This window comes from Mustela nigripes, unplaced genomic scaffold (genome assembly GCF_022355385.1).
Source record: "Mustela nigripes isolate SB6536 unplaced genomic scaffold, MUSNIG.SB6536 HiC_scaffold_148, whole genome shotgun sequence".
Classification (NCBI taxonomy): domain Eukaryota; kingdom Metazoa; phylum Chordata; class Mammalia; order Carnivora; family Mustelidae; genus Mustela; species Mustela nigripes.
In genome coordinates, this window is record NW_026739562.1 from 5,571,402 (window position 1) to 5,591,330 (window position 19,929).

The window sequence follows — 19,929 nt, forward strand, 5'->3', positions numbered from 1 at the left end:
TCAAATGAATAAAACAAAACCAAAAAAAAACTTAGCTACAGTTTCTGAAGTGATACATACAAAATGACATTAATGAAGTGTAATAGATATAATTTATAAACAAAATCATCTGTTTATTTTTTCTCTTGCAACTTTTTTTTAGGTGAACAAGGATAGATAAGAACTTACTCTCTCCTAAACTTTAAGATGTCCCCATGCTTCTTACCCTCACCACCATTCTCCATACCACCAGATATATTAGAAATCTTGTCTTCATTTTGTCTTTTTAGGATCTCTTCCACATTCCTCCTTCTTATAAAAGCACAGTAACATTATCTTGGAAACCTGTACAGAAGGTTGAAATTGGGTAAGATATATTTAAAAGAATTATAAGTGTTCTAATAGTTATGACTTATAAATATGAAAATCTGAATTCAGATGTTATATTTACTATACAGAAGGGTATCTTACCAGTTAAATAGTCTTAATAAGATGTTAAAATATGAGTATTAGAAGCATGACTTAAAATACAAAGTCTAATTGCAGTATATATCAAATAAACAGGTACAGTACAACCCTGGAATTTTCAGGGTTGTCTGTACTTCTGTGGCATAGACTTTTGACAAATTTTACAAACTAAGTCATTTGCCCTTAAAATTTTGTAGCCACATATTCCAGATTATTTTCAAGCCTTGTAAATCCCCTCTGGCATTGTGTGGATTACTAAGGCACAGTTAATTTGATGACCTCAGAATGTTATTTCCTTTTTTCTGATATAACTATCATCTTTGGGATGTCTTTTGTAACTGATAGGCTAAATTACAATGGTTTTAATGGCCTCTGGTAATAGAATTTTTTTATTGCCATTCTTCTTACCATTACAGGCAGAAGAGAGCCAATGAAGATACAACTTCTGGTTCACCACCCAAGAAATCTTCAGCCGGACCAAAAAGGGATGCCAGGCAGATATATAATCCTCCTAGTGGGAAATATAGCAGCAATTTGAGCAACTTTAATTATGGTGAGCGTTTCCGTTTGGGTACAAGCAATATGAGAAATTAGGAAGAAATTATGTAACAGTTGATTTTAATTATTAATTATATATAGTCACATATATAATATGTGACTTTTTCCACTGACTTCTGAGGTAGCTTGGAAAATGAGAGCTATTGGGGAAACAAGTTACCCCATTTCTTTCTAACCCTTCCTCATGGGCTCACTAAATAGAGCATGCAGTACTTAGAAAAGAACTTGGAAAAGATAATATGCATCTTGTATTCAGAAGAAGGAACAAAACGAAGGAAGTTGGCATGAACCATCCATTCCTGGTTTTCCCTGTTGTAACTTCAAGGCAAGACATTCTGTGCATTCTCCCTCAGGAGTAGTTACAGCTTCTGGCAGATGTGAGGATATCAGTAATCTTCTTGGATCTTTTCTGCCTCCTGCTTGTCTTCCATCTTCTTAACTATTTGAAAAGTCCTAGAAGTGGAGTCAGATGTTTAAAGTATCATCTGGCAAGGAAGGTGTGTCCTGTCGCAGTCTGTCTCCACTGCCCAGAGTGCAGTCTCCCTGTCAGTGTTAGCCATTGGTGCCAGGAGAGCTTCCCGCTAGTCCATTGTCTCCCAGTGCTGTGAAGAAGTGAAATTTATTTCATTTGACTTAGAGCCTGATGGATTCTTTCAAAGAAGAAAGGATGAAATATCACTGAATGAGCTCCTTAATCAAAGCTTAGGGGAGTCTGGGTGGCTCAGTTGTTAAGTGGCTGCCTTTGGCTCAGGTCATGATCCCAGGGTGGTGGGATTGAGCCCCAAGTCAGGCTCCCTGCCCAGAGGGAAGCCTGCTTCTCCCTCTCCCTCTACACTTGCTTGTGTTCCCTCTCTCACTGTCTCTCTCTCTGTCAAATAAATAAGATCTTTAAAAAGAAGAAAAAGACAAACTAATATTTGCAACTGAAAATGCTTATTATGACTGGTCTTATTTACTCGTCTGAACTAATTCTTCAGTAATTATTCTTAAAACACATTCTGAAACATAGACTGTCTATAATCATTTCCAGGGTGAGGAAATCATAACATTAAAGTCATCCTACAATAGCTAGATACCTTTAGTATCTGAGCAAACATTGTAAAAAAGCAGTTTTTAGATTGTGAAATGACCCCTCTACTCCAGTCAGGTTTGGAAGCAAATTAGTGTAGGAAAGATCACTGGAATCATTTCCAGGATGCATATGTAAATATGCATTTCTTAGCCTCTTAAATGTAAATATGCATATGTAAATATGCATTTCTTAGCCTCTTTTCTTAATGTGAAAAATAGGGACAACATAGCACTCTTAAAAATTTCAAATAAGGGGAAAAAAACAGTATTTGTGAAAACATTTTGTAAATTGAAAGGATTCTGCCATCTCATTGCAACAAAGATTGTCTTCTGTCACTTGTATGATGTAATGTGTCTATGAGAATTATTGTTAAAATCCAATTATTATCTCAAATACTATCTTCATTTTGCTTAAATGAAAAGTAATTGAAAGCAATGACAATGCATAGAGAATTGTATTCCTTGTCACTTGGGCAAGTGACTTACTCCTGAGGAGGATTCTGCCATGTGAACTCACTGGCTGCCTGATGGTGAGAATCAGATGATACAATGCATGTGGAAAAGAGATGTGAAAAATACAAAGCCTTAGTTGTGATTGTTTTTCATGGTCGGTAGAAAATCTGAGTCCCTTATAACTACAGTTGTTTATAGTCCTCAAAGTAACAAAAGCAGAACAAGCTTGCCTGTTAATTGTTTTTTTGTGTGTGTCTGATATTACAGCACTTTAATATTCCTAAAGGGGTCAACCTTGTCCTTGGGGTGCTAGTCATAAACAGAATTACAAAGCTAACTAAACTCTGACTCTTTTTATTGGAAAGTGGCAGCAAAATTTCTGCTAGCATTTTGCATTTTGGAGTTGAATGTTAACAGGTCATAGGTATTTTCACAGTAGCAGTTTTAAAGAGTTCTTGGCTTTCTTTCACACATTCAGTTGAAAATTCTTGATACTACAGATGGGATTTGGAAGACCTATCTACATCAAGTTTTTCTCCACCTTTTTTGTGTCCTTTCTTTAGGGAACTGACAGTGTGTCCAGAAGAAAGAAGCACGTTGCTTTTTTTTTTCCTGGGATATCAGTGTTGCCTCAAAATTGGAGAGGAGAACGTTTTGTTTTAATGTCACTTAGTAGATAGATTTTCTTAATGACATTTGGCAAAATCATTGTAATTACACTTTTCTTTGTCAGTCAAGCTCATGTTTTATCTTTCCAAAAACGGGTTGGATTTTTTTTTAAAGATCATGTATGCTGAGGGATTAGGAAATTGACTCTTTTTGGTTATTAGAGAATCAGGTAGTATTAATGTACAGTCTTATTACAGTGAAAGAAATAGACTGTTCCAGTTTTATAGGCTGGAACTTATTCATCATAGAAGAAGAGCCAGATTTGTTGTTGTTTTTTGAATCCAGGCATGCTAATATAGACTTTTTTTTCCTTATCCAAGTTTATCACTTTACTAACCAAGGTCTTTTATTTGCTTTATATATATGTAGTCAGTTCAGCTTCCTGGTGCATTTTCAGTTGAAGTATTTACAAACACCTGCTCATGTTTGGCTTTCCTTCCTGCATACAGAATTGCCCAGTAATCCAGAAATACTGAACATGCTGTATGTTGTGACTTGTATCCTTCATCTTTTACCTTTTTAGACTGTAAAAATAAAGTATAATTTTAACTGGGAGCAGTGGTTTTTCAAGTTAGCAGTGTAAGCTTGAAACCACTGAAAAGATCCGAAAATGCAGACTGGTCCCTCAGGATGGAGCCCTTCAAAGAAAGAAAATTTGGAGATTTCCTGAACTGTAAAAATGACTACATCCATTGCAGAGCAAAAAGAAATAGCCAGTATAGAAAAGATAACCATATCGAACAATATCTTCATACAGTGTATGTAATATACCCATTGATACAGTTGAACAGTTGAGGGGGTGCCTGGGTGGCTGAATCTGTTAAGTGTCTGCCTTCAGCTCGGGTCATGTTCCCAGAGTCCTGGAATGGAGCTTCAAATTGGACTCCATGCTCAGCAGGGAGCCTGCTTCTCCCTCTGCCTCTACCCTCCCCTCCAGTTTATTTGTGTGTGTGTGTGTACGTACACGCACTCTCCACTCTCTCATGAGTAAATAAAATCTTAAAGAAAAGAAAAACAGGGGCGCCTGGGTGGCTCAGTGGGTTGGGCCGCTGCCTTCGGCTCAGGTCATGATCCCAGCGTCCTGGGATCGAGTCCCACATCGGGCTCTCTGCTCAGCGGGGAGCCTGCTTCCTCCTCTCTCTCTGCCTGCCTCTCTGTCTACTTGTGATTTCTGTCTGTCAAATAAATAAAATCTTTAAAAAAAAAAAAAAAAAAAAAAAAAAAAAAAAAAAAAAAAAAAAAAAGAAAAGAAAAGAAAAGAAAAACAATTGAAAGGGTGTATTTTAGTAGTCACTTAGCTAATAGGTAATAATGATTCCTATGAAGATGTTAATTTGATTTAAAAAAAGATGTTAATTTGTTAAGTGTTGTTAACTGAAAAATGGAAGGTTTCATAATGAGTACAGTAGGGGGGAAATGTGCTGACATCTGCATAGATAAGGCCAAGTCTTAAACAGTCAAAAGTGCAAGAGTTACAGCCTACATAAGAGTTGCTATATTCCCTGTTACAGTCACTGCAAAATTACGGGGAGCATCTTACCCTTAGACCACCTCTGATTTTCTGAATATGTTCAAGGGGTAATAAACATGGTGGTGTCATTTAAAAGGCTTTCAAACGGATCAACTTAGAAAAATGTGCCATGACATGAACGATGACTTCGAATCAGATCCCATTCTATTAAACATAAATATTTGCTAAGTTGGGGAAAGGTCGAGTTAATTTTCTAACTCATGGTTGCTGGGCGCAGGGGTGGGGGGTAAAAACATTACCCAAATAAAGTAATTATATTTCTAGCCATAATGGCAAAAAAGGGGTTGCAATATGGACTTAATAGGAATTTTTCAACCATTCAATATTACGGATCCAAAACAGCAACACCAGGTGGTTTTTATTGCCCCTAACAGGATTGTTGCAATGAGGAAGTTTAAAAGTTCAATGAAGAGATCTGATCTCTGGAATTAGAAGTTTGAGGCTCTTAACTTATTTATGTATGATGAAAAGTCCAACCTGTCAGATAACGTCAATCAGTTTTCTTCACTGGAAAGACTCTTTAAAGGAATATTTCTCTGGAGCGATAAAAGAGAGTAACTAGTGAATGAATCAAAGACTCATTCTCCTGTATGACACAAGTGACTTGATTTTTCAGCAAAAGATACACTTAATGTACATCAGTAATCTAAGCACTGTGTACATAATCACCTTTTTGGCAGTACTCTGAGCAGCTCATGTAGCTGATAAAGCAGCGAGCAAAGCTGCTGGCATTTATACCCACATTTTTGTGAGTCCAGGTGCTTGAAATATTGTGACCAAAACAGATTGCCTATTCACTGCATTTGAAAGGTATGCTTTTCAGTCTAGCGTAATTTTTCAAAATTGATCAGTGATAATTCAAGATATTTTGCATTCACGGCACTAGCTTTTGAAGGCCAGTGACTTTTTGTTAATTCCGTATCAACTATAGAAATTTTTATAGTGTAATTATCTTTAGTAGTGATAGCCATCAAAATAAAGAAGAAATGTACTTGTTATAAGTACATTGTCACCTTGAAATATCTTGTTAGTGGGATACATTTAATTGAGTACCTACTCTGAATATATTTGACATCTTGCCATATGTGTTTTAGTGTATGTGTTGCCCTGGTTTTATGTATAGATTGAGTTTACACACTAACAGAATGCTAGCGCTGCTTTCATAGAGCCTGCTGCTACACACTCAAAGCTACGAGTTACGCTTCTGTGTTTGCTGTACCATGAAGTCCTGAGCAAGACCTAAACCCTTGTTCGCTTTTTCGTAGAGCAGAGAGGAGCCTTCAGGGGAAGTAGAGGTGGCCGAGGTTGGGGAGCACGAGGAAATCGTAGTCGGGGAAGACTCTACTGAGTAAGACATCACATTCTTCAGCATTGTCATGAGCTTAATAATAACTTAAATTCTACTACTCATTGGATTGCCGGGGATGTCCCTTTAAAAGGACTGCTGCCTTCAGCTAAAAACTTAATGTTCTTTATACCTTTGTATGTATGATCTACTTTTGTAACAGACCATGGTTGTGTCCAAGGTAAAAACCACAGTGATATTTTTGGATGCTTTGTCCACAATCTTGACTTGTTTTTGCAATATCATCATTATTCAGACTTCATATTGTGAATCTTTTACTTTTAAACATCTTGGTAATTTGTTATTGAAAGCTACTCAAGTCTAAAATGTAATGAAATTTCAGTCTATTTCTGATAACTGGTAAAGATGAAAGTTGAAAGGTTACTGATTTCCTCTACCCTCTTTTTTCCTCCCCAATATATGGAGAAGAGTAATGGTCGATCTTAACATTTTATTTTCATTATTTTTAATAAAGCTGCTAGGCATTTCCTACCTAGTGTTGTAAAAGCAGAATACTTACCAGCTTTCTTAAAATGTAGAAATTACATTTTTAGGAGGAAGTAAGTTGCTTTGCACCATTTACTTAACTCTTCTCCATATGTTGTGATATAAACTTTTGACTATGGGATCTTACTATTTGAATAGAAATGTGTATGTATAATATACATGCATACATAAGCATATATGTGTGTGTGTGTGTGTATACATGCATGCTGTGAAACTTGACTACACAACATAAATCATTTTTTTAAAAATTCCTGGAACGGGTAGTCTTTGACACGGTGATGATCCTTTTTGAGGCTGAATCCATTAACTTGTTATCTAGGTTTTCCTCCCAGTAGTGAGGGATTTTGAGTCAGTTGCACTTACATGATTATTGTTATTTAAAACTAAAAATAAACCAAGGCTGCGTTTTCAAAGATAAATTTGGAGATCCCTGCTGGAGAAATACAGCCAAAATATTGAATCTGATGTACATATAGGTTTCTACAGGATGAGCTAGATTAATTTAGAATTTGGGGATTTAATAACCAGGGCAACCCAGGAAAAGTGACTTGAAAACATGGTGTACCAATAAGCAAGGGATGCTCTCTTGGTTTGCTTTTGCCACTTTCAAGATTTTAACTTCTCAGGTTATTAATCAAAATTATTGTATAAGTTAGCTAATAGAATCTTTAGGTTACAACAACGGACGGGGGGTTTGTGGAGTGTTTAATGTCATGGGCATTTTTAGTAGCATAGGCCCTTTTGCTCTGCCTTTTGAATGTTTCATATGTTTTTGTTCCACAGTTAATCTTCCCTCCCCAAGTTTGCTATTCAAATTCAATGCCTGAATGACATTTTCTAGTAGTTTGACATATTTTTCGAGGAATAGTTTGTGATTCTAATGCAGGTGTCTACATTACTGTTACCTCTACATTGGGGAAAAAGCAAAACCCCTTTGTTAGAATTACTGCACATGTTTAAGGGAAAAATATTTTTTAAAAACCAGAATGATACAAGTGAGCAAAAGAAATTGGTCAGCTTGACTATGGAGTGGTGGCAATAATCTCTAAAACATTCCAAAAGAGTATGAGCTGAACCTAAGCTCCCTTGGAATCCGAAAAGACATAGGAACATGGAATTGCCATTTGAAAACTGTGACCAGATAGTCTGGACCTTAGAGGCATCAGTTGGTGGCCTAAAGCCATTTCAAGTACAGCAACTGTATTGGAACTACAGTTATATAAATTTGACATAAATGTAACTTTTCTTCTTTTTCTTTTTTAAAGCATATTTGTAAAAAAAAATTAAAAAAAAAAGCTGAGCAGAAGTGACTTTACTTTCTCAAGTTTGATACTGAGTTGACTGTGTTCCTTCCTTTACCACCTCATTGTTCCCCTTACTTTTCCAAAGGCAACAGTGCACATCTTAGGTTACTTTTGCTTCAAAAATTTGAAAGAAAAACTTCATGCCATGATTTTTTTTTTTCCTTTTGCAAGACACCTGTTATCACCTTGTTCAAATGTAAATGTTCCCTTATGCTTTTGAAATAAATTTCCTTTTGTAATTTTGTTTTGTGTCTTGATGTGTTATAATTATGATAACTTAAGATTCCCGGATATCCATTAAACAATATTGGTGGTTTCTGTTGTGCCAGACATGAAAATATAAAGATGGGCAAGTTATATTTAATTTTCATTTTTGGAGATTTTTTTTTTAAGTGAATACATTTCTGAAAAAAATGATTTGGTTATTTTTATTGAAACAAAATATCAGATACATACTTGCCAAATTGTTATGAAATAATTTCCATCTTCAGGTTAATATGTAAAGGAAGTTGGAACTTCTTAATTTGGCTACCAGCCTTTATTAAAAGTCTTCCTGAAGTAGCACCTAGAATGGTTAGGAGTGTTCTAAAGCCAAATTTAAATGGAACGGAATGAGATAACTGCATTCCTGGTGATCACATCCAGGCCTGCAGCTTTAATGCCACCTTATGCTGAGGACTGTCAAGTTTCTATGTCCATCATTTCTTGCCTGGAGTTTCTTAACAGCCTTCTAATGGATCTCCCTGCTGTTACTTGACTCATTTATAGCCTGTTCTAAACAGGACAGCAGAGATCCACTCCTACTTAAAGCTATTCAGTGGCTCATTTCAGAGTATAAATCAAAAACATTGCCATGGTTTTCCATCCCTGACCTCAGCTGCTATCCTTCCTCTCCGTCACTCTGCCCCAGTCAGCTAGCTTCATGCGGCCTGGGCAAAGACACTCCTGCTGTAGGGATTTTGCACTGGCTGTTCCCTCCAGGCACTCTTTCTCTTATATCTCTTGTCTAACTCCATCTCCATGTCCTTCAAATCTCCAAAGATTATTTTCTCAAGGAAAATTAAATACCGCAAGATGGCAAATACCACTTACCCTATCCCATGTTCCCTAGAGCATTTGCCAACTTCTAACATACTGTATACTTTACTTGTACATTGTTTTGTCTGTTTATCCCTGACAGAATGTAATCTGGCTAAAATGCCACAAAGGTAAGGATTTTTGTAATTTACTCCTTGATAATTGCAACTAAAACAGTGCTTGGTACATACTAAGTTTTCAATTTAAAAAAGGCAGTGTTTCAGGCTCTGGGAATATAGTGGTGAGCAACAGAGGCAAACTCTTGGGAGCTCACATTCTACTACACAGGCCTCATAAGCTGATTTCAGAGCTTAGTTTTAAAACGCATGCTGATGTGACAGCATAGAAAGAACAGTTAGGAAAAGTCAATTAATTTGAGCTGAGAACTGAATGATGATTTGGAGCCAGCCTAGTGAAGATGTCAGGGAAAAGCATTTGAGATGGAGGCAACAAAACCTGCATAACACTTTTTTTTTTTAAGATTTTATTTATTTGCCAGAGAGAGATCACAAGAGGCAGAGCACCAGAGAGAGAGGGGGAAGCAGGCTCCCTGCTAAGCAGAGAGCCCAATGTGGGGCTCAATCCCAGGACCCTGAGGCCAATGACCTGAACAAAGGCAGAGGTTTAACCCACTGAGCCACCCAGGTGCCCCAACACTTGGCTTTAAGAGCACCAGGCTGCGCTAAAACAAAACAAAAATGGTGGGGAGGGCACTATCCCTAAACTTGTAGATTCCTAGTTTCAACCCCTGCGCTCCTGAATTCCTCATCTATGAGGAATTACTTTCAATAACTCAGAGGGCACTGCACTCTCTGACAGAGGCATGTTTCCTCTGCCCAGAAAATCATTACCCCCTATTCACCCCCCATTCATCCAGCTAACTTAGGATTCATCCTTCAGGTCATACTAGATTTCACTCTCCCTGGGAAGCCTTTCCTCCCAAGTTGGGTACAGGACCAACCACGTGTGTGCTCCCTTAGCACATGATCAATTTCCCACGTTAGAAACCATAGAAAGAAAACTCAAAGCAGTTCTGGGCAGGTAGAAAACAGCGAATGACTCAAGTCTAACAAGTGTGATGGAAACTAAAATTTAGACTAATGAAACCTAATTTGTCAAAAACCTAAGAAATCGTAAATTCATTCCTAAAAGTTGGCCATTTACTCCCTAAAACTAATGCAATCACAAATAAAGAAAATCCCATTAAAATTCTGGTCATAAAGAGTTGATATTATAAACAAGATCTGAGATAAGGCCTTAGACAGATGAAAAACCACATACAGTTCCAGTTGGTATTTCTCAAGAAATACTTAAGTAGAAAAGAACCAAAGAGGGGGGGGAAAATGATATTCCTATGAGGAAAAACTAAAATTTAGCTTGCTATAAGGTGATAAGGTTAAAAAGCACAAACTAAAAAGATTTGAATAGAATGAACTAGATTCATCATAAAATGAGGATCCTGATACCTGAGTGTATGTGGGAGTAAAAACTGGGGATAGGAGCAGGTATGACCATTAGCTTCTTACAGAATGAACAGTCATAATAAAATTACTCCCCAAATAAAACTGTCCTCCCCAAATACAGTAACAGCTTCAAGACTTTCAATAAGTTAATGTCTGGTAAGTCTGTATCAGGAAAATTCTTTTGAGGCTGACCATCATGCTACCCTCAGAGCAGCCCTAGGATCACTGTGAACTGGAATCTTGGGCTGACTGGACATTCGGTCTCACCCGTAGTAGTCCTCATGCTTCAAACTGCTTGATTTATTTGGCAAACTATTTCTAAATGAAATCACTATATTTAGGTATCCTCTGTCTCCTCTTTGAAAATCCTACCCACTCTGCATATAGCTGTTGGGGAGATATACCTCTACAGCCCTTCCAGCCAGAACTAGCCTCCTTTCTTACCCACCTTATCAACATCTATCAATTCAAAATCCCTCTAAAGGAATGAACTATATGCAGAGTAGGCTGCCAGTTATTTCTTCCCTTCCCATTTAAACATGGCTGCTTCACTTATGATGATGAATCTATTTCCTTTTCCCTTTGAATCTGAGCTATCTTTATTCCCTTCTTTGACCAGTAGATTGCAGAAGTGACACTGCCAGTTCTGGGGCTGGCCCTCAAGAAGCCTGGCAGCTTCTACCATGTAAGAAGCCTCTATAACTGCCCTGAGAGATAGCACAGCTACCCCTGGTCATTTCAGCCACTCCAGCAAATGTACTAGATGTGTGTGGAGACATTTCACGACATTCTGGGACCAGCTGAGGTCTCAGCTGAATGCAGCCCTATGAGTGACCCAAGCCAACAGCAGGAGAACCACCCAGCTGAATCCAGCCAATAAACTATGAAATATAATAAATTATATTTTAAAATTAAGCATTTAAATCACTAAAATTTAAGTTGGTTTACCATGAAGCAAAAGATAATTAACAGAATTTAAAACAGAATGTTAACTCTCTCAGATACATTTATATCTTATATTTTCTCTAAGGAATAAACAGTATGGAGATTTTCTGCAACTTTCAGATAAAATGGCTCAAAGGAGGAAACAATCCAGAAAGTCCGTTTGATCATCGTCCAATTCCTAGCTTCAAAAATTCTATACTTTATAGAGATAGTAAGTAAAAGTCAAACTAACCAAGCTTTCTGGAAGATAAAAGTATATTTGTATAGGAAATGCTTCCTGCCATCAGACGCTAACAGTGTATAACTAATTGAAAAAAAGAATTACTCGGGCATCTGGGTAGCTCAGTGGGTTAAGGCTCTGCCTTCGGCTCAGGTCATAATCTCAGGGTCCTGAGATCAAGTCCCGCAATGGGCTCTCCACTCAGCAGCGAGCCTGCTTCCTCCTCTCTCTCTGCTTGCCTCTCTGCCTACTTGTGATCTCTCTCTGTCAAATAAATAAATAAACTCTTAAAAAAAAAAAAAAAAAGAATTACTCAATAACATAAGGTACTACCAGAACTACCTACCAAAATACAGGCCAAATCTCTGATGAACAAAGAAGAAAATCCTCAACAAAACATTAGCAAGCTGCATTCAATAATATATTAAAAGGGTCATTCACCACAATCAAATGGGATTTATTCCAGGGATGTGAGGACGGTTCAATATTTGCAAACCAATCAATGTGATATTCCACACTGACAGAACAAAGGATAAATAGACATATGATCATCTCAATAAAAACAGAAAAATTTGACAAAATTTGATATCTGTTCATGATAAAAACTCTCACAATCACCAAAGTGGGTTTAAAGGTGAAATATACCTCAACATAATAAAGGCCATATTATGAAAAACCCATAGTTAACATCATACTCAATGGTGAAAAATCAAGAGTGTTTCCTCTAGGGGCACCTGGGTGGCTCAGTGGGTTAAAGCCTTTGCCTTTAGCTGGGGTCATGATCCTGGAGTCCTGGGATGGAGCCCCGCATCAGGCTATCTGCTCTGCTTCCCTTTCTCTCTCTCTGCCTGCCTCTCTGTCTGCCCGTGATCTCTGCCTGTCAAATAAACAAATAAAATCTTAAAAAAAAAAAAAAAATTCTCTGCCCTTAAAAAAAAATTTTGTTTCCTCTTTAGATCAGAAACAAGACAAGAATATCCACTCTTAACACTTTTATTCAACATAGTACTGAAAGTCCTAGTCACAGCAATCAGACAAGGAAAAGAAATGACATCCAAATCAAAAAGGGACAAGTTAGGGCGCCTGGGTGGCTCAGTGGGTTAAAGCCTCTGCTTTCTGCTCAGGTCATGATCCCAGGGTCCTGGGATTGAGCCCCGCATCAGGCTCTCTGCTCAGCAGGCAGCCTGCTTCCTCCTCTTTCTCAGCCTGCCTCTCTGCCTACTTGTGATCTCTGTTAAATAAATAAAATCTTTAAAAAAAAAAAAAGGAACAAGTTAAATTGTCCCCTATTTGCAGATGACATGATGCTATGCATAGAAAACCCTGAAGACTTCACAAAAAAACTATTATAAGTAAAAAATTCAGTGAAGTTGCAGGATACACAGAAATCATGTTTCTATATGCTAATAATGAAGTAGCAGAAAGAGAAATTTAAAAAACAATTCCATTGATAATTACTCCAAAAAAGAATAAAATACCTAACAATAAGGGCACCTGGGTGGCTCAGTCAGTTAAGCGTCTGCCTTTGGCTCAGGTCATAATCCCAGGGTCCTGAGATCAAGTCCTGTTGGGCTTCCTGCTAAGCGGGAGCCTGCTTCTCCCTCTGCCTCCCAGTTGTGCTTCCTCTTTCTCTAGTGCACGCTCTCTCTCTCTCAAATAAATAGATGTATATTTTTAAAAAATACCTAAGAATAAACTTAATCAAGGAAGTGAAAGACCTATACTCTGAAAACTATGAAACACTGATGAAAGAAATTTAAAGTGATATAAACAGATAGACATTCCATGCTCATGGACTGGAAGAACAAATACTATTAAAATGTCTATACTACCCAAGGTAATCTACATAGTCAATGCAATCCCTATCAAACACCAACAATCTCTTTTACAGAACTAAAATAATACTAAAATTTGTACAGAACCATAAAAGATCTCAAAAAGCCAAAGCAATCTTTTTTTTTTTTTAATATTTTATTTATTTGACAGAGAGAGATCATAGTAGACAAAGAGGCAGGCAGAGAGAGAGAGAGAGGGAAGCAGGCTCCCTGCTGAGCAGAGAGCCCGATGTGGGACTCGATCCCAGGACCCTGAGATCATGACCTGAGCCGAAGGCAGCGGCTTAACCCACTGAGCCACCCAGGCGCCCCGCCAAAGCAATCTTAAGTAAAAACAAAGTTGGGGCGACTGGGTGGCTCTCTGCCTACTTGTGATGTCTGTCAAATAAATAAAATCTTGGGGCGCCTGGGTGGCTCAGTCATTGGGCTCCTGCCTTCGGCTCAGGTCATGATCCCACAGTTCTGGGATCGGGCCCCACATCGGGCTCCCTGCTTAGCGGGGGGCCTGCTTCTCCCTCTCACACTCCTCCCGCTTGTGTTCCCTCTCTCACTGTGTCTTTCTCTGTCAAATAAATAGATAATATCTTTAAAAAAAAAATAAATAAATAAATAAATAAATAAAATCTTAAAAAAAAAAAAGAACAAAGTTGGAGGTGTCACAATCCCAAATTTAAAGATTTAGTACAAAGCTGTAGTAATTGAAACAGTATGATACTGGCACAAAAACAGACACATAGGCCAACAGAACAGAATACAGAGCCCAGAAATAAACCCATGATTATCTAGTCAATTAATAATCTGCAACAGAGAGGCAAGAATATACAATGGGGAAAAGATAGTCTCTTCAATAATTGGTTCTGGGGAAAACAGACAGCTATAGGCAAAAGACTGAAACAGGACCATTTTCTTACACCATACACAGAAACAAACTCAGACTGGATGAAACGCCTAAATGTGAGACCTGAAACTATAAAATTTCTAGAAGAAAATATAGGCAGTAATATCTTGGACACCGCCCTTAGCAACATTTTTCTAGATATGTATGTCTCCTAAAGCAAGGAAAATAAAGGAAAAATAAAGTATTGGGACTATACCAAAACAAAACAAAAACAAAAAAAAATTTTAAAAACCTTTTGTACAGCCAGGGAAACCATCAACAAAAGGGCAGCCTACTGAATGAGAGAAGATATTTGCAAATGCAAATCTGCTAATGCATTAATGCCCAAAATCTATAAATAACTTAAAACCAAAAAATAAACAATAAATAATCTGATTTTAAAATGGGCAGAGGAGGATGCCTAGGTGGCTCAGTCAGTTGAGTCCAACTCTTGGTTTCCACTCAGGTCAGAATCTCAGGGTTGTGGGATGCACTGAGCTCTGCTCTCAACAGAGTCGGCTTCACCTCTCCTTCTCCCTCTACTCCTCTCCCCTCCACTTGCACGCACACTCTCTCTCAAATAAATAAACAAATAAATCCTTTTTTAAAAAAAGTGGGCAGAGGACCTGAATAGACATTTAAAAACAAACACCAACAGGGATGCCTGGGTGGCTCAGTTGGTTAAGCAGCTGCCTTCGGCTCAGGTCATGATCCCAGCGTCCTGGGATCAAGTCCCACATCCTGCTCCTTGCTCTGCAGGGAGCCTGCTGCTTCCTCTGACTCTGCCTTCCACTCTGTCTGCCTGTGCTCGCTCTCTCGCTTGCTATCTCTCTGACAAATAAAATCTTAAAAAAAAAAAAAAAAAATTGGGACGCCTGGGTGGCTCAGTCAGTTGAGTATCTACCTTTGGCTCAGGTCATGATCCCAGAGTCCTGGGATCAAGTCTCCTGGAATCAAGTCCCCTTGCTCAGCGGGGAGCCTGCTTCTCCCTCTGTCTGCTGCTCCTCCTGCTTGTGCACTCACTCTCTCTCTAACAACAATAACAAAAAAGACATGCTGATGACCAAAAGACATAAAAAGATGCTCAACATCACTAATCAGCAGGCAAGTTCAAATCAAAACCACGATGAGGAGGCACCTGGGTGGCTCAGTGGGTTAAAGCCTCTGCCTTCAGCTCATGTCATGGTCTCAGGGTCCTGGGATGGAGCCCGGCTTCGGGCTCTCTGCTCAGCGGGGAGCCTGCTTCCTCCTCTCTCTCTGCCTGCCTCTCTAACTAATTGTGATCTCTGTCTATCAAATAAATAAATAAAAAATCTTTAAAACAAAACCACGATGAGAATCACCTTACACCTGTTGGAAGACTAGAATCAAAAACACAGGTAACAAGTGTTGACAAGGATACAGAGCAAAAGGAACACTTATGCACTGTTGGTAGGGATGTAAACTGGTGCAGCCATGCAGGGAGGTTCCTCATAAAATCAAAAATAGAAATATCACACAATCCAGTAATTCCACTATTGGGGAATTACCCAAAGAAAATAAAAACATTAATTTGAAAATATAGATTGCACTGTCATGTCTCTTGCAGTATCATTTACAGGAGCCAAGATATGGAAACAACCCAAATGTGCACTGACAGATTACAAATCAACCAAATTAGTTGATTTTGGGTTAATCAAGAGAGATTATTCAGACAGACCTTATCTAACCACATGAGCCCTTTAAATCTGGGTCGAGCCATCAGAAATGGAGGAAGTCAGAAACTGAGGCAGTGGAGATTTTCCCCATTTCCCTTGAAGGAATATTGCCATGTTGAGAAGGCCATGGTAGCAGGGAATGGTGGGGGGAGTCAAGAATGGCCATAGTCAGCAGCCAGCAAGAAAAGTGACTACAATGGCAAAGGGCTGAATTCTGCCAAGAATTTGAAAGAGGCCCCCAAACCCTGGAGAAAGCAAGCAGCCTTCTATCACCCATGTGAGACACTGAGAACACAGCCATGCCACGTCAGACTCTTGACCCATGAAAACAGTGAGATTGCAGGTATGTGTTAAGCTGCTAAATTTATGGTAATTTATTACACAACAACAGAAAACTAATACAGGATCTCCAAGGACATGGATTATCATCTAGAGAAAGAAGAGGCCTGTGGTACATTAAAGCTACAGAAGCTATGATTCTGCCCTTTTATAGGTTAACTTATGAGTGTGAAAGAAATTGCTGATAGTCAAAATAGGTGATGTTGGGGCTGCTCTCAAATTCCTCACCATCCTTCAGCCATGCTCAGGCTCTAGAGTCAGGTAGATCGGAGTCCAAATCTGAGGTCTGCCACTTATTAGCTATATGATCTTGGCCAAATTACTTAACTAGCCTATGCCCGGTACGTCAGCAGAGATGACTATGTGAATACTAGTGCCAGTATGTATTAAAACACTTAACAAATGTTAGATGATGATGACTGCCATTACTTAGCAACCTTTATACACTGGTAAGAGGATTGATGTCTACGCCTTAAAATAAAATGCTGAGAACAGGGAGACTCGTTTTCCACTTTTTTCATTTCAAAATTGTCTGTGTTTAAACTTTTCGGTATGACATACAAGAAACCCTTACAACCTGACAGTTTTCACGTTTTTTTTGTTTTTTTGTTTTTTAAAGATTTTATTTATTTGACAGACAGAGATTACAAGTAGGCAGAGAGGCAGGCAGAGAGAGGGGGAAGCAGGCTCCCTGCCGAGCAGAGAGAGCCTGATGCGGAGCTCGATCCCAGGACACTGGGATCATGACCTGAGCCGAAGGCAGAGGCTTTAACCCACTGAACCACCCAGGCGCCCCAGTTTTCACGTTTTTTTCATGTATTGCTTATTCTACTTGAATCAGCACTTTTGCTTGAAGCCTTTCACCTGGTCGGTTGCTCTCTTCTCTACACATGTGCCGTTATACACCTCCATTATCCTGTATTTCAATTGTTAACCTGCCAATATTCCACTGAATTGCACATTGCTCAGTGGTCAGATTTCCATACCTGCTGTCTAGCAGAGTACTAGGCAAAAAAGTGGATAGGTCATACATTTTTAGCGAGATGAATGTTCATTACTTCAATCCTCTAAGAAAAGCAACTTTCAAATGGAACTAAAAACCAGTGCTGTGGTCGTTGCTCCCAGAGTAGGAAGAGATGTTTAAACACTTGGCAATTATTTTTGTTTTCTGACAATATGCCAGCGTAGGAAGGCGGTCAGGCAAAATTCTCATCCTCCTCTTCCCAAAGAGAAAACCAAAAGCATAATGAACCTAAACACAAAATGACACACAAAGCCAGAAGGCAGCCGTGAAATACCTAAAACATTATCTTACTAGAAGCCAGGACTAGCCTGGCTAGTCTACCTACATGTTGGTTCACTAGAGAGAAGAGTTCTTAACGTACATACCTGGGACTCTTGCTGAAAGTCAGAATCTGGTGGGGTCGGGTAAAAGAGCCAAGAAGGTGCATTTCTAATAAACTGCCAGGTGATGCCAATGCTATGGGTCTCCTGATCTAGACCTCCAGCCTAGACCTGTGCTGCCCTGTAAGGTAGCCACTAGGCACATGCAGCTCTTAAGCCCTGAAATCCAGCCAGTCTGAATTTTTTTTTTAATTTTTAAAATATTTTATATATTTATTTGCAGAGGGCGAGAGAGGGAACACAAATAGGGGGAGTGGGAGAGGAAGAAGCAGGCCTCCCGCCAAGCAGAGAGCCTGATGCGGGGGCTTAACCCCAGGACTCTGGGATCATGACCCCGGGGAAAGGCAGACCCTTAACGACTGAGCCACCCAGGCGCATCCCTTGCCAGTCTCCACGTAGACGAGCTGGAAGCCTAAAAGACTTAGGACTAAAAATAAAATAGCTCAGTCATTTGTACAGATTTTATTTTGAACTAATACTGTGTTGAATACAATGGGTTAAATCAAACGCGTTATTTCGCTCTTTTAAAACACTTCTCCGTGGCTCCAGCCTCCCATCCTTCTACCGGACAGCGCGGCCCTAGACGGACAATGCGCCCAACTCTGAAGCCTCCACTACTGCGAGGCTTTACGAACAAAAGAGAATCCATCTCTTCCCTTACGTCTTTCGAAAGCATACCTTTTATTTCAAAACCATATGACACAACCAGACATAAAAATGAAGTAAAATGAAAACCAAGGTTTTATTAAATCCATATCTATGTAAATATATACACAGAGTCCTCTCATTCCCGCTCAGGCTCCACCTAGAACACTCCTTGTATCTCCCTCTGGTTCCCACGCCACGAGATCGAACTGCCTACAGGAAAACAGTAACAAAAAAAGCTGTCTCCGACCTGAAGCCAAGCCCGGCTGTCCGCGCCGCCCAAACCGAGGCTCAGAAAGCCGGTCGTCAGCGGGCAGCGCCTCCGGGGCTCCACCTCCTCCAGCGCCGACCTCCCCAAGATGGCGGACGGCGGGGGCCGGCTTCCGCTTCCGGTGTGAGCAGTACGGCCGGGGGGGCAAGATGGCGGCGGCAGTAGGGGTCCGCGGCCGGTGCGAGCTGCCGCCTTGCTCCGGCCCAGGCTGGCTCCTTAGCCTTTCCGCCTTGCTGAGTGTGGCGGCTCGAGGGGCCTTCGCCACCACGCACTGGGTCGTCACGGAGGACGGGAAGATCCAGCAGCAGGTAGCGGCCAGGGCGTCCCTCTCCGCCCGCGCCCGCCCTCACCCCGGGGGATTCCCAGGTCCGGCCCCTGGCTGTTTGGCGCCGCGCGGTCCCGCCCCCAGGCTACCTTCCCACGGTCCCGGCGCTGCGGCGGGAGCGACCCCAGTACTCAGAGCTGGCGTCGCTCCCTCCCCATTTGTCCTCTGGCCCTCGCCTCAGCCTCCAGCAAGTTCTCAGCCTTCCACCCCTGAGACAGCGTGCCGCGTGGGAAGTGTCGCCCGGCCGTGGGGGCGGGGGTCGGGCTCTGGGGACATTTTGTTGTGCTTGGGCTTTAGAAACCGCAGATTCATTATCCTTGCCTCCGTTCCTCTCGGGCCCACCACGCGTCACCAGCCCTCCCCGAAGAAGTAGAAAGCAGGTGGCAATGCCGTGGTGTGCGCGAGTCCCACGGCGGTGACAGCTTCGGCACCCCTAGGCAGTGGGTCATCTAATGCTTCTTGCCCAGTCTCCTCTTCTGTGTGCTGGAATTCGTATCGGGGTTTGGTGATTTCAGCTTGTACCGTTACCCAGGTCAACAGGGGCTCTTCAGAGGCAACACACACTTTCCTTCTTAAGGAATGCTTGAAGATGCCTCTGGTGGCGTTGCCTGCATCTTCTAGCTGTAACTGCCCTCGTTTCCCAGGGTACTTTGCATTGTTTCTTTACCTAGTTCCTGTGACCCGGCCCCGCAAGGAGGATACGCGATTTCCTGGATTCTTGTATGCCCGAACTAATGGCTCGGAGGAGAGAGTGCTTTCCTTACATAACTTAAGGATTGCCTACATTTTGTGAATGCTGCTGATCCCGAAGCAGTACGTGTGTGTGCTCTGCTGTTGGTAAACTTAATGACTTCCAACCCTTGGGAGCAATCCTGAAAAGTCCAGCAAACACGTAGGTAGTGAATTGTGTGCCCCATGCAGTTCAGCTCACTGATCTCAAATGTAT

The 19,929-nt window shown here is 40.4% G+C and overlaps 2 protein-coding genes and 1 long non-coding RNA gene across 7 annotated transcripts in view; 2 read left to right on the forward strand and 1 right to left on the reverse strand.

Annotated features, from left to right (window-relative positions):
* Window positions 1–8,128, forward strand: part of LOC132008450 (apoptosis inhibitor 5) — a 28,804-nt gene extending 20,676 nt beyond the window's left edge. Inside the window, exons 12-14 of one of the 3 annotated variants that reach the window (XM_059387074.1) lie at window positions 270–346; window positions 864–1,000; window positions 5,995–8,128. In XM_059387074.1, coding sequence (XP_059243057.1) covers window positions 270–346; window positions 864–1,000; window positions 5,995–6,077 — 297 coding nt within the window. In that variant the 3' untranslated portion in view covers window positions 6,078–8,128. Of the gene's footprint in view, window positions 1–269; window positions 347–863; window positions 1,001–3,092; window positions 3,754–5,994 lie in introns of those variants that run through there. The other 2 variants (XM_059387075.1, XM_059387077.1) reach the window with 2 other exon arrangements.
* On the reverse strand, window positions 90–18,727 carry LOC132008451 (uncharacterized). The gene is made up of 3 exons (XR_009401640.1): window positions 18,638–18,727; window positions 856–958; window positions 90–324 (listed from the first exon to the last, which is right to left on the reverse strand). It is a non-coding gene; the product is annotated as an uncharacterized LOC132008451 (long non-coding RNA).
* LOC132008448 (tetratricopeptide repeat protein 17) overlaps window positions 18,686–19,929 on the forward strand; it is a 118,799-nt gene continuing 117,555 nt past the window's right edge. For 2 of the 3 annotated variants that reach the window (XM_059387071.1, XM_059387072.1), the window contains exon 1: window positions 18,690–18,966. In XM_059387071.1, the coding sequence (XP_059243054.1) occupies window positions 18,808–18,966 (159 nt within the window). In that variant the 5' untranslated portion in view covers window positions 18,690–18,807. Of the gene's footprint in view, window positions 18,967–19,929 lie in introns of all 3 variants that reach the window. The other variant, XM_059387073.1, reaches the window with a different exon arrangement.